At 53.5% G+C, this 13,122-nt stretch overlaps 1 protein-coding gene across 3 annotated transcripts in view; it reads left to right on the forward strand.

Moving 5' to 3' along the window:
* The window catches only part of GTF2IRD1 (GTF2I repeat domain containing 1), a 116,532-nt gene that overhangs the window by 63,120 nt on the left and 40,290 nt on the right, over positions 1–13,122 (forward strand). For all 3 annotated transcript variants that reach the window (XM_078440482.2, XM_078440483.2, XM_078440484.2), the window contains 3 exons: positions 7,019–7,066; positions 7,993–8,058; positions 9,130–9,313. In XM_078440482.2, the coding sequence (XP_078296608.1) occupies positions 7,019–7,066; positions 7,993–8,058; positions 9,130–9,313 (298 nt within the window). The remainder of the gene's footprint in view (positions 1–7,018; positions 7,067–7,992; positions 8,059–9,129; positions 9,314–13,122) is intronic.

The following is a 13,122-nucleotide window of genomic DNA, read 5'->3' on the forward strand; positions in this document are numbered from 1 at the left end:
TGAATTAATGTGTCCGTTTGTTCAACAAGTATTTATTGAGCACCTACTGTGTACCAGGAGGTGCTGGGGACAGAGACGTATGTATACCAAACACCAAGGTCCCTGTGCTCCTAGTGTAGGGAGACAAAGAGTAAAGAAATCAATAGGTAAAGTAGGAAGTCAGATGGTGGTAAATGCAGTCGGGGGAGAACAAGCCAGGAGCGGGAAGTGTGAGGGGGTGGGCGTGCGGTGGTTATTACAGGCCTTGGGTGGTCAGAGAGGAGCTCGCTAAGAGAGTGCCGTTGGAGCAAAGAACTGAAGGAGGGGGGAGCCATTGGACGTCAGGAAAGAGCTTTCTAGGCAGTGGGACCGGCATGTGCAAAGGCCCTGAGGTGGGTTACATCCAGCATGTTCAAGGAGAAGCAAGGAGGCCCGGGTGACTGGAGCAGAGTGAGTTAGGGAAGGCGAGGTCAAGGAGGTAGGTGATGGTGTGGGTTATGCAGGGCGAGTACGTCGAAGGAAGGAGTGAGGGCTTGACTCTGAGGAGACAGAAATTTCTCATGGGGGGGTGGTTGGAGCTCATGAGGGACATTTTGACAGTATTTGCTCTGACCGTGGGGTTGAGAATAAACCACGGAAGAATGAGAACAAAGGCAGACACAGTCTATTGTGCTGTCCTAGCCAAGAGGAGTGGTTCAGCAGGTAGACAGCTGTGGGGAGGGCGCGGTGTTCTCTGTGTTTTGTCTTTTTAATTTCATTTTGGAAGTGTTCAAAAACACCCAAAAGTGAAAAGAGTTATTTAATGAATCTCAGGTGCCCAACTCCCATCTCAAAGCATTATTAACAGACATTCTGTGATTATTATAGATGGGAAAAATAAGAATTTTCATAGGTAAAGTTTAGAAGTTGATTATCACAAAGACGAAACAAATAGTACGTAAAATATATAGTACACAGGGTTCACGGGTACGGCAGAAAATGACGTTAGTACTCAAATGATTCAAGTTTGGAAATCTCTGTAGTAAAGGATGCAGGGCCAGACCATGAAACTTGAAGGAGGGGACTGGCTTTTGTTTGTTTCCCATGTGTGTGATGCCCCGTGTAGGCCTCATTGGGGAGGGGGGGCAGTGGGGGTGCTTAAGGCTACCGTATGGCACTTAAGTGAGCAGCCCAGGGGTGCCTGGGTGGCTCAGTTGGTTGAGCATCTGCCTCTTGATTTCAGCTCAGGTCATGATCCCAGGGTCGTGGGTTCGAGCCCCACATTGGGCTCCAGGCAGCGTGGATCCTGCCTGGAATTCTCTCTCTCTCCCTCTGCCCCTCTGCCCTGCTCGTGCACTCTCTCTCTAAAATTAAAAAAAATTAAAGTAAATAAAATAAATAAATGACTAGCACAGAAGCACCTGGCTGGCTCAGCTGGTAAAGCGTGCGACTCTTAATGTCGCGGTCGTTGAGTTTGAGCCTCACGTTGGGTGTAGAGATTATGTAACAACAGGAAAACAAAATAAATAAACAAACGGTGCAAAGAGGTCTCAAAAATGTAAGGTTCAGTGTGGAAAGCAAGTGCAGAAGGGTAGGGGAGATACAGAATTTATGAAAGTCTAGAAACATAAAAACGGTGTGATTTAATGTTTTATTTAAAAAATTAGGGCAGGGGGTGCCTGGGTGACTCAGTCGGCTAAGTGTCCGTCTTCGGCTCGGGTCACGATCTCATGGTTCATGGGTTCGAGCCCCTCATCGGGCTCTGTACTGACAGCTCAGAGCCTGGAGCCTGCTTCGGATTCTTTGTCTCCCTCTCTCTCTGTCCCTCCTTGGTGCAATCCCTCTCTCTCTCTCTCTCTCTGTCTCTCTCACTCTCTCTCTGTCTCTCTCTCTGTCTCTCTCTCTCTCAAAAATAAACATGTAAAAAAAATTAGGTGCAAATATGACAAATGCTAACACATATCCTTTCCAGCTGGTGAATACATGGGTGTTTGTTATGACATTCTGTGTGCTTTTCTGCACTTGAAATTTTTTCCCCAACCAAAAACACATTCATGACTGGAGAAATACAGGAGGTTTCCGGCTGGCCCAGGAGGATGGGGCCGTGTTAATTGGTGACCGAATGGAAGCAGAACGTCTCTGCTCGGTGTCCGCGTCCTTCTTCTCTGTTAGAGAGGATGGCCCGGAAACAGGAAAGCTGAGCAGGACCTGGGAGTCCCACTCAGTGAGGGGATAGGGTCTACAGAGCCGCTGTGATGGAGTGGAGGTCTCCAGCTTCTGAGGAATTGGATCCCGGGCGGACAATACGTAAGATCCACTGTCCACAGTGCCTGGAAGTCATGGGGGGACAGAGGATGAGCCGGCCATGGGAAACAGACCTCCAGAGGACGGTTTGTCCAAACTGCAAACAGGTGCACCTGTCCCAGGCTCGGTTTGGAAACAGATTTCCGCACAGATGACTGGACCATCAGAAGGGAGCCAGGCAGCGTGGGCTCATTCTTTGGGACTGAGTCGGCTCGGGATCTGGGTTTGACTGTGGGCCAGCTGGGGACGCAGGGCTGCACGGGGACTCCAGCCTCCTCCTGGGGGAGCTTTCCCACGGTGTCCTGCTGGGCTCGGTCCTCCTTCTTGTTTTTATCAGTTGGGTGAAGGCGGTTCAGACAGCAAGACGATGCAGTTTCCAGAAAGAACGGACGGTGCACCGAGGAGTGATGTTCCCCGTGGCCGTCAGAGGCCAGAACACCGGGCTGGAATCACAGGAAACATTCACAACCCGAGGACCATGTCATGGGCAGGGTTCCCCGGGGGACGGACTCTGGGATGGAGTTTAATGTGTGTGGGGGGGGCCATTAGATGCATCTGTGTAAGACACGGGATGGAAGTTTGGGGGGGTTGCCGCTGGGGAGTTAGAGCCGTGATGGAGCCCCAGCAACGGCATCTGCCAGCACCATGGGAAACTCTAGAGCCAGAATGGCCCCCTGGGGTTGTTCCGAGTTGGGCTGGGACATCCTCAACCAGTCGTGGGATGGGAGCCGCCCCTCACGGGGGCACCTGCCGCCAGCTGCCCACATTCCCTGCTGCTGGGCCAACAAGCATTTCCTCGAAGGGGACCGGAGCGGGACGTCCCAGTGTCCACCACAACGTGAACGGATGATTGTACAAAAAAAGAAAGCGACAGCCAGCAAAATTGACGCGTGCGGCCTCCGAGAGACGAGGGCTCGGACTAAGGGGCATCTCTTTTGCACCCCTTAGTTGGGCAGAACCTCCGTGGAGCATACTGGGAACTGGGTGCTCCTAGTCCTGGGAAGAATGCGCATCCCCGAGTTGCTTTTTAAAGAAATTTGTCAGCTGCAAGAGCCATCAAAATGAGTGATGATGGTAGTTCCAGGGGTCCAGTCCTAGGAAATGATCTGAAATACGGACACCGTTTTCTGCACAGAGACGTTTGTGGCCATGTTACTGGGAGCGGCGAAAACCTGGAAAGGGCCAGCCCACCTGTCCGGGGAGCTGTTGATGGCATCCTCCTGACGGGCTGTCAGCAGCCACCAAAAATAGGCAACAAGGCGGGGAGCATGTGAGGGCACAGGGCTGCTGTTTGCAACCGTTGAAGACATAATCACTGGTTCAATAAACAAAGCAGAGGATCGGCGAGAACAGTAGCTATGTTAGGTTAAGCGAGTTATCTTTTTCGGAATTCCCTCCATCGGTTATGATGTGCTTTTAATACCTTGGAAATGAAGAAAGAATATCCTCGATGGGCCGGGTAGGACCGGACTTGGTAGCAGTCTTGGAGAAACTGTGGAGGCTCAGGATGAGCGGACAGAGCGGCCCGGCCGCTAAGGTCGCACGGCACCTGGCTGTGTTCACAGCGCTGTTAGAGAAGACCGTGGGGTCTGTCTCAGGTCTGGACGCCAGGGGGGCTGGGCGGCCGTGGACCCGTATGGCTGTGGTCCATTCCTTTCTTTCTTTTTTTTTTTTTTAACGTTTATTTATTTTTGAGAGAGAGACAGAGTGTGAGTGGGGAGGGTCAGAGAGAGAGGGAGACACAGAATCCGAAACAGGCTCCAGGCTCTGAGCTGTCAGCACAGAGCCCGACGCGGGGCTCAAACTCACGGACTGTGAGATCATGACCTGAGCCGAAGTCGGACGCTTAACCAACGGAGCCACCCAGGCACCCCTACCCTGGTCCATTTCTATCGGAAAGGCTTCTCTTCTTTGGTTTGACCGAGTGGGAACCTGAGGCCTGGCCTTGGGCTGCCGACCCAAGGCTTCTTTCAAAGCACCCCGCTCGGCACTGGTCAAGTGTGAAGATTTGAAGGTTTTCAGGACCACCGTGGATCAGAAGGGTGTGTGTGTGTCCAGGCATGTGTTTTTCTGGTTGCACGTGTGCATTGTAAAATAAATGCTATAGAACCGTGCAGGGAAAGCTGCATTGCCCCCTCCTTGGGCAGCTATTAGTTTAGCATCCATACTTCATGTGTCTTTTCTTTCTGCACATTGCTAAGTCCTAATGGATGCTGCTACTCTTTTGCACAAGCTGGTGCTTTGGCCGTCTCTCTACGGCACCATGGCATTTGTGTGTCGATCATTTCTTGAGGCTACTTCCGGTTATTCACGGTTGAAAACGGGGGAGCGGTGAGCACGTGAGTGGGCTCGTTCAGGGTAAATAGCCCAGCCTCCAACGTCTGGGTGGAGGGTCTGGCAAGTTCCCCACGTTTGGTATTTGGTACCCCAACGCACATGGGTCAGAGCCCCTAGGAGTCGACCCAGCTTAGTTTCCTTCCTTTTTTTTTTTTTTTTTTTTTTTTTCCAATGCTTATTTATTTATTTTGAGAGAGTGAGAGAGAGAGAGTAAGCACAGGCTGGGGAGGGGCAGAGAGAGGGAGACACAGAATCTGAAGGAGGCTCCAGGCTCCAAGCTGTCAGCACAGAGCCTGATTTGGGGCTCGAACCCACGAACCGTGAGATCATGACCTGAGCCAAAGTCGGATGCTTAACCGACTGAGCCCTCCAGGTGCCCCCCCAGTTTCCTTCAGCAGAAGCCCCTCCATAGTGGGGCTGAAGATGCCTGGATTCGGTGGGGAGCTGGGGCTGGTCCTATCCCTATCAGCTCTCCAGATTATTGATCCTGCCGGGAAGACGGCACACGGACAGCTCACAGCAGGGACGGACTCCCTGGCCAGGTCTCCCTCTGGCTTCGTGTCCCTCTGGACCACCTTGTAACCTTCATTGGTGCTCTAGATTCACACTTGGGCGGTTCCCTTCACCTGGGACTGATAGTTACCTGGCTCCTCTTGTCACAGGTCCCTGCCCAGGGAAATCCCCTGGTGGCCCTGCCGGTCCCACCACACTCCTCTCTCCCTGTCTGCCCCCCTCTTCCTCTAGAAATGGCACAAACCGCAGGACCTTCCAGAAGCTGACCCTGAGATAAGGCTTTGCTTGCATGCGTCTATTTGGGAGGAGATCCAGGTGTGCCGGCGTGGGGTGGGAGGCAGGAAGTGTTACGAGGCCCGTTACCGCTGCGGACCACTGAGCCACGGGACCAGAGAGCCACGTAAAGCACGCGTTGGAGTTAGGCAGCCAAGTGAGGAGGGAGCTGGGATAGTGATCCTCTAAATCGCCCTGTGTCGTTGGTCGAGAGCCGTTTCCAGGCGGTTTGTTGTGCTGGACCACAGCTTGCTGGGGTTGTCACTGCAGCCAGAGTAAATCCTTCGTGCAGAGTCAGGAGGGCCCAGCACCCACCGCCCACAGGGTGCCCAGGGCTGGCCCTCTACCTTTTCAAGTCAGCTGAGCATAGGTGAAACCCTCCAGAACCTTTCAGCTCCTTCGGAGCTGAGCCCCAAACTTTGGGTTTGTCCAGTGATCCCAGACGCAGGCTCACTTTCCCTCCATCCTGAGCGAATTTTGACTCTTGGCGGCTCTCCCCAGGATCAGCCCCTTTCCTTCCTGTTCACGATCCTGTCCGGGACCGGGGACAGCACCCTGTATCCCTCTGTCCCCAAGTGCTCCCTGCAGGAGTTGGCGGGGGAGCAGACGGGCACCGGCCGGGAGTGTGGCAGGCCTGGGGTCCACCTGTTGCACCACTTTCCAGCTCCGCTACACGTCGTGAAGGGTCAGTCCCGCGTGTGAAAGCACCTGGCCGCCCAGAGTGCCAGCGGGCTTCCCAGATGATAGCCTCCTTCCGGTTGTTTCAAGCGTTGAAAATCCCCGATGCCTTCCTTCCTCCAAACCCTGGCAATAATGGGCCGCTGCTCAGGGAGGCCCCGCGGTGTGCCTGCCCCCTCGCCCCAGCACCCCCCCCCCCATCCACGTACATGTACTTCTTCCTGCAGCCAAAATCTCAGCTTACCCCCCACCCAAGCTGCTCTTCCCTCCCTGCTCCCCCCCTGCTGCTTTTCGTATCATAGACCCTCGTATCCAGGCAGGTATCCCCCTCCTGCAGGAAGCCCCCTCTCCTCAGCCCTTCCCCCCCACCCTGGCCACCAGGAGCCCCCACCCCCATGCAGCTTTACCACCCACCTTTCGAGTTGCTCACTCACCATGTCCTCGCTTCCTGGGGACGAGGCTGGGTCCGAGCTGGGAGCTTAGGCCAAGGTCAGTGCCATCTCATCAGAGAGCCCCCTGGACCACCTGACCCAGGATAGGTCCACGCTCCCCACTCGCCCTCCCCCTCTGTCCCCTCATCCAACTGCTTCTCTTACGGCATCACTGCTGACTGGCATTACATGTTCTATCTGGCGTCACAGCAGGACAGGGTTTGTCTTGTTCCCGTGTGTCCTCAGTGCCTAGAACAGAACCCAGCACGTGGAAAGAACGGACTGACTCGGGTCTGGTCCCCAGAGGTACCAAATGTGCTCCGACACCTGGTCTCTGAACGTGCCCTCCTCGTGCCTTCACAAGGAGGGCAAGTTTAGTCCCTGTGCAGGGTGAGGGTCCCCAGCCCCACCTGGGGAGTTGCCACGCTGTGCTCTATGCCCCCCACTTGTCCGGCCTGACTTCTGCAGCACAGGGCCCAGCAGATGATGCACGTGGCTTCCTGGCACCCTCTGTTCTCTTTCAGAGAAAGGCCCCAGCGAGGACCCGCGGCCTGAGGAGAGGCCCACAGAAGGTAAGGCTCTGTCCACCTTCCCCGTCACACCCCACCTCTCCTCGCCTCCCCCGCCCTTCCTCTCCCCATTGTCTCCGGTTCTTTCCGACACCCCGTTGGAGGTGAGGGTCCTGTGGGCTTCCTAAAGGTGGGAGGAGTTTACAGATGTGTCTTCTAGAACTAGGAGGCACCTGGTCAGAGGTACAAGCAGCTCTTTCTGGTGCGCGAAATGCAGAGCATTCTCTTTGTTTTTATACACACCATGCCTCTTTCACAAAGGTTTTAAGTCTGGAGACTGAGCAAGTAGAATGGAGGCCGGAAAGCATAAAATTGGCTTTGTGTCCAACAGACCGGCTCATTCTCAGGAACACTGCTCATTCCCTTCCTGTTGAGTGAGAGTAGTGTGCAGGAAGAGAGGTCAAAGCGGGGATGTGTGTGTGTTTCCTCTTGGGGGTTTCTGCCCCTGGAACAGAATGAGTGGCTGTGAGAGGAGAGAATGGTCATTTCCCCAAACCCAGCCTGACCAGGGGCAGGGATAGAAAATTCCACTGCCACCTGGTGGCGGCATACTCAATTTACAGGCTTACCATTCCGCCACTAGCTAAGTCACTTCCCGAGCTGGTCTAGAGTGACAGACACACCCTTAGAAAGGTCTCTGGTCATTCTTCGGCCGCAAAATTGCCAAAATCTTCCAAATCACCATTCAGCCCTGGTGGTACCTTAGACCCGACTTTAAGAGCAGACGTTTGAGTTTGGGAACCCTGCGGACCAGTCTGGGGGTGCCATTTCTGGGGAAAGAGGTTACCCGCCGCCGCCACCCGGCCTTCCCTCCCTTCCAAGGTCCCAATGCGGGGTCATTCTTGGTGCTGGCAGAGCTGGGACATGAGCTGAGGAGCGGGGTCCTGCTGCCCCTGGGGAGGCCCAACAGGCTGCCTTTTGCCTTCCAGACAGCCACGGTGACGTGATCCGGCCCCTGCGGAAGCAGGTGGAACTGCTCTTCAACACGCGATACGGTGAGCAAGGAGCCGCACAGGCCCAGGGCGGCCGGCCCTCCTTCCAGCCGCCCTGTTTTCAGAGGGACTCTGGGCCCCGCTGCTCCCTGCACAGGGGCAAGGGAGGGAGGGGCGGGGGGGGGGGGCGGGGGCTGGGGCGCACTGGGAAGGGGATGGGGACACCCAGGGAAACTGAGGCATTGCCCTCCCCCCCAAAACACGGCCCCCAGCCTTCTTCATCCACACGCTCCCTCGGTCTGCCTCAGCCGCACATTGGAGAGCCCATTCTGTTCACTGCAGTGACCGCTCTTCTGTCCTCACAGACAGCCTCATCCAGGGTCCTCAGGAGGACTCTTACATAGCAAGGACTTTCCTACTTGGGAGTCCAGGAAAGAGGGTATGGGAGGGGAGAGGAGGCTATTCTTTTGTTAGGCCCCAGTGGTTTGCCGGGCACTGGCTAGGGGTTTCACATGAGCTCTCCCGTCCCACAAAACCCTTGCGTCCTCATACCCATTTTACAGATGAGGAAAAGTAAGGCCTGGGGAGATGATTCGGCTTGTCTGAGCGTTAGTGGCAGTGAGTGGCTGGCCTGGGTCTCCAACGTATCCCATTCCTAAGCTGCGGTGCTGGGCCACACAGAGTTTGGGGGTTATTTCTGGTGGGAGGGGGACTCTGGAAGGCCGTACCAGCAGCACAGGGGATAGGGGGCTTGGGTGGAGCCAATGCCAGGTGTCACCAGCCATCAGTGGTTTCAGTGCATGAGGGCACTGACTATGTGTGGGTTTGGGGGTCCCACTGACTCGGGTTCACACCCTGCAGCCCTGGGGCTCTGCCACTGAATCATGTCCCCTCTGAGCTCCTGGTCTCTTACCTGCAGACTGGGGGTAACAGTATCCATCTCTCAGGAGGGTCGGAGGGTCAACTAACACCTGACTCTCGAGAGCCCTCGCCCCTGCGCGCGCGCGCGCACACACACACGCACGCACGCACGCACGCACGCGCGCACACACCCCGCACAGACGCGGGAGGCTAGCGCGGAGGCTCATAGCCCCCGTAGCCCTGGGTGGCCCTACAGCAGCCGTGTCTCCGCAGCCAAGGCCATTGGCATCTCGGAGCCCGTCAAGGTGCCCTACTCCAAGTTCCTGATGTACCCGGAGGAGCTGTTTGTGGTGGGGCTGCCTGAAGGCATCTCCCTCCGCAGGCCCAACTGCTTCGGGATCGCCAAGCTCCGGAAGATCCTGGAAGCCAGCAACAGCATCCAGTTTGTCATCAAGAGGTAAGGGCTGGCCGCGTCCATGGGGGCGCCCTCCGGGCTTGCCCGGCGCCTGGGAGAAGCACCAAATCGTGGGGGAAAAAAATCGTCTCATTTTTGTCTTTTTTTTTTTTTTTTTTTTTTTTTAAGTTTGTTCATTTTGAGAGAGACAGAGAGAGCCAGTGGGGAGGATGGGGAGAGAGGGAGGGAGAGAATCCCAATCAGTCTCTGCACTGTCAGTGCGGAGCCCAGCACGGGGCTTGAACCCACAAAGCCGTGAGATAACCGCCCAGGCACCCTTGTTTTTGCCTTCGAGGGCCCAGCGGAGCGCCAGGGGATCCAGCCTGTGTGCCCAACTCAGATATAAAATCCCTGAGGAAAAGGTGGAGGCAGCTACTGATTTAAGGCGGGGAGGGGTGTCTGGGGTGACCTGTTTGTTGCTGCTGTTACATCACGTAAATTTAGGCTTGGTTTGGTTGAAAGTGGCAAGAAAGAGGAGAGTCTTAAGAGTTTGTCCCCCCTCCCTGGGGGAGTAGATGGCCCCCCAAATTGGGAGATTCACGGCAGCCTTTGTGCCTAGAGTGGCAGGCGGGTGACGGGGTGTGGAGCAGGGCGCCCTCCCCCGGGGCCTGGTTTGCACCAGGAGGAACAAGGAAGGGGGTGCTCCGAGGGACCCAAATAATGGACATGTGGTGCCTTCCTTCAACAAGTACATCTTGAGTGCCAGCCATGTGCAGGTTGTGAGAAGCAGCAAATGCTGAGTTCTACCCTTGAGTTGGCCAGTCTCATTGACTAAAACTACCATATAATGTCGGGCAAAGGCGAACGCTATGACACAGGGTCAGGGGGCAGAGAGGGGCAGGAGGAACCTATTTAAGGAAGCAAGGCATGTTGATATCTGGCGAAAGGGCGTTCAGGCAGAGGGAGCGGCAGGTGCAAAGGCCCTGAGGCAGGGGCACGTTCACATGTTTGAAGACTAGTGAGGTGCTGGTGTGACTAGGCAGACTGAGGGAAGAAAGAGTGGTAAAGCCTGGGAGGGAGCAGGGGCTGGATCATGCAGGGTCTCAGACAGGCTTCAAGAGTTCGGATTTTATTTTACATTTAATGAGAACTCGCTAGAAGATTCGGAGGAGAATATGACATGATCTGGTCTTTTTTTTTTTTTTAAATGAGGTGGAGGGCTACCTGGGGACTGTGGGCAGGGGCAGCAGCAGGGACCAGTGAGGAGGCTTTCCTCTGGCCCCATGGACAGGGTAGGAGCTTGGTGAGAAGTTCAGGTTCAGGCAGCATTCTGAAGACGGGCTGTCAGGATTTGCTGACATGTTGGCCGTGGGGTGGGAGAGAAAGGGGGGCCCGAATGACTCCGTCAAGGCTGATCCCCTGGGGGGGCGGTAATCCATTCTCTGAGATGGAAGGGGTGGAGGCTGCCGTCAGGAGTCAATCTGACGCGTGTTGTGTTTGAGGTGCGTGGGGGGGGCCTTCTGGTGAGTGGATACCCAAAACTCACCCCCTGGGCAGGGCAGACGTCAGGGTGGGGACAGGGCATTGGGACCTAAATGTCCTGAATGTCCACATTCAGGAGGGAAGGGACACATGGGGGCTGCCTGCCCCGTCCCTCCCTCCAAATCGAGAACCTGAAAGCCTCGGAGGTAGGAGCCAAGTCAAGAGCGTCTCCTCGGTAAGCTGACCTGGTTCGATGTTTAGTGCAGGGACAGCCTTTCTCCTGTGCTCACGAGCATTTTTTTGTGCCCCTTTATACTTAGAAAGGGAGGCCGATGAGCCTGGTGACACTCGGTCTCCTGGGGCTGAGTCTGCACCTCCTGTTAACTGCCTGTGACCTTGGGCAGGCTGCTCGGGGTGTCCAATGGGAAGCACCATACGCTTCCCAGAGCGGCAGTGTGGAGGTCAAGGCTCAGCCAAGGGCCTGGTGCCCTGTAAGTACTCGATCAAGATGGGTTTGTTTTTTTCTAGCATCAGGTGTGTTAGGGTTTAATTCATATTCAGCAAAGTTCACCCTTTTTTTTAAAAAGTTGTTTATTTACCTCGAGAGAGAGAAAGACTTAGGGGAGGGGCCGAGAGAGAGAAGAGAATCCCAAGCAGGCCGTGTGCTGCCAGATGGAGCCCGTTGTGGGGCTCGAACTCATGAACTGAGAGGTCGTAACCTGAGCGGAAGTCAAGAGTCGGAGGCTCGACTGACTGAGCCACCCAGGCGCCCCTCGCCCTTTTTTAGTGTACCCTCTTTGAACTCTGACAAGCTCTTACAGTCGTATAACCGCCACCGTAATCAGGACACAGAACAGTCCCATCACCCCCAAAATTTCCCGTGTCCCTTTGTTGGCCACCCTAGAGCCCCTGGCAACTGCCGATCGACCTTCTGTCATCGTTTCGCCTTTTCCAGAATGTCCTTCAAATGCAGCGGTCCAGTGCACAGCCTTTTGAGTTGACTTCTCTCTCTTAGCCTTTGAGAGAAATTCATGTGGTTGCCTGGATAAGGATTTCACGTCTTTTAAAATATATCAGTTTTAAAAAGCAAGTTTAGGGGCACCTGGGTGGCTCATTCGGTTAAGCGTCCGACTCTCAATTGCAGTTCAGGTCATGATCTCGCCTGGATAAGGATTTCACGTCTTTTAAAATATATCAGTTTTAAAAAGCAAGTTTAGGGGCGCCTGGGTGGCTCATTCGGTTAAGCGTCCGACTCTCAATTGCAGTTCAGGTCATGATCTCGCCTGGATAAGGATTTCACGTCTTTTAAAATATATCAGTTTTAAAAAGCAAGTTTAGGGGCGCCTGGGTGGCTCATTCGGTTAAGCGTCCGACTCTCAATTGCAGTTCAGGTCATGATCTCGCGGTTCGTGAGTTTGAGCCCCGCATCGGGCTCTGTAATGACCATGTGGAGCCTGCTTGGGATTCTCTCTCTTTCTCTGCCCCTCCCCTGCACTCGCCCACTCTCTCAAAATAAATAAAATAAAGTAAAATTAAATTAAATTAAATTAAAGTAAAATAAAATAAAATAAAGTAAAGTAAAATAAATAAAATAAAATAAAATAAAATAAAGTAAAGTAAAATAAAATAAAGTAAAGTAAAATAAAATAAAGTAAAATTAAATTAAATTAAATTAAGGTAAAATAAAATAAAGTAAAATAAAGTAAAATAAATAAAATAAAATAAAATAAAATAAAATAAAATAAAAAGTAAGTTTAACTGATTACAGTTTTCTGCAAGCCAAGCAAAGAAAATGGCTCAAGTGGGAGAGAGCGATGGCTTTTGCCGGGCATGGCATTTGGGGCTGTGGAGCAAAGGCTTTGCTGGGTAATTTTAAGAGACTGAGCGCTTAGTGTACTTACTTTGTTATTTCTCATTTTAAAACTCAGCAAAACTACTGTTGGGAGTATTAAGTGAGAAAGAGCCACCTCTCATTTTAATCTTACTTTAGGAAAGGGTGCGTTGGGGGGCAATGTAAATGTTCTAGAATTAGGTAGAAGGACAGCTGTATAAACAACTTTGAACGTGCTGAAAACCACAGATTGGTATACTTTAAATTTTTTTTTTAATGTTTATTTTTGAGAAAGAGAGAGAGAGTGTGAGCAGGGGAGGGTCAGAGAGAGAGGGAGACGCAGAATCGGAAGCAGGCTCCAACTCCAACGCGGGGCTCGAACTCACGAACCGTGAGATCATGACCTGGGCTGAAGTCGGATGCTTAACCAACACCCAGGTGCCCAAGATTGGTGTACTTTAAAGATGAATGTTATGGTATATGCATTCCATCCGAATAAGGCATATGTATGTGCCTCATGTATATGTATGTAGATATGCATATTAGCGTGCTGGGCCGG

Source organism: Panthera onca, chromosome E3 (genome assembly GCF_046562875.1).
Source record: "Panthera onca isolate mPanOnc1 chromosome E3, mPanOnc1 haplotype 2, whole genome shotgun sequence".
In the NCBI taxonomy this organism is placed as follows: domain Eukaryota; kingdom Metazoa; phylum Chordata; class Mammalia; order Carnivora; family Felidae; genus Panthera; species Panthera onca.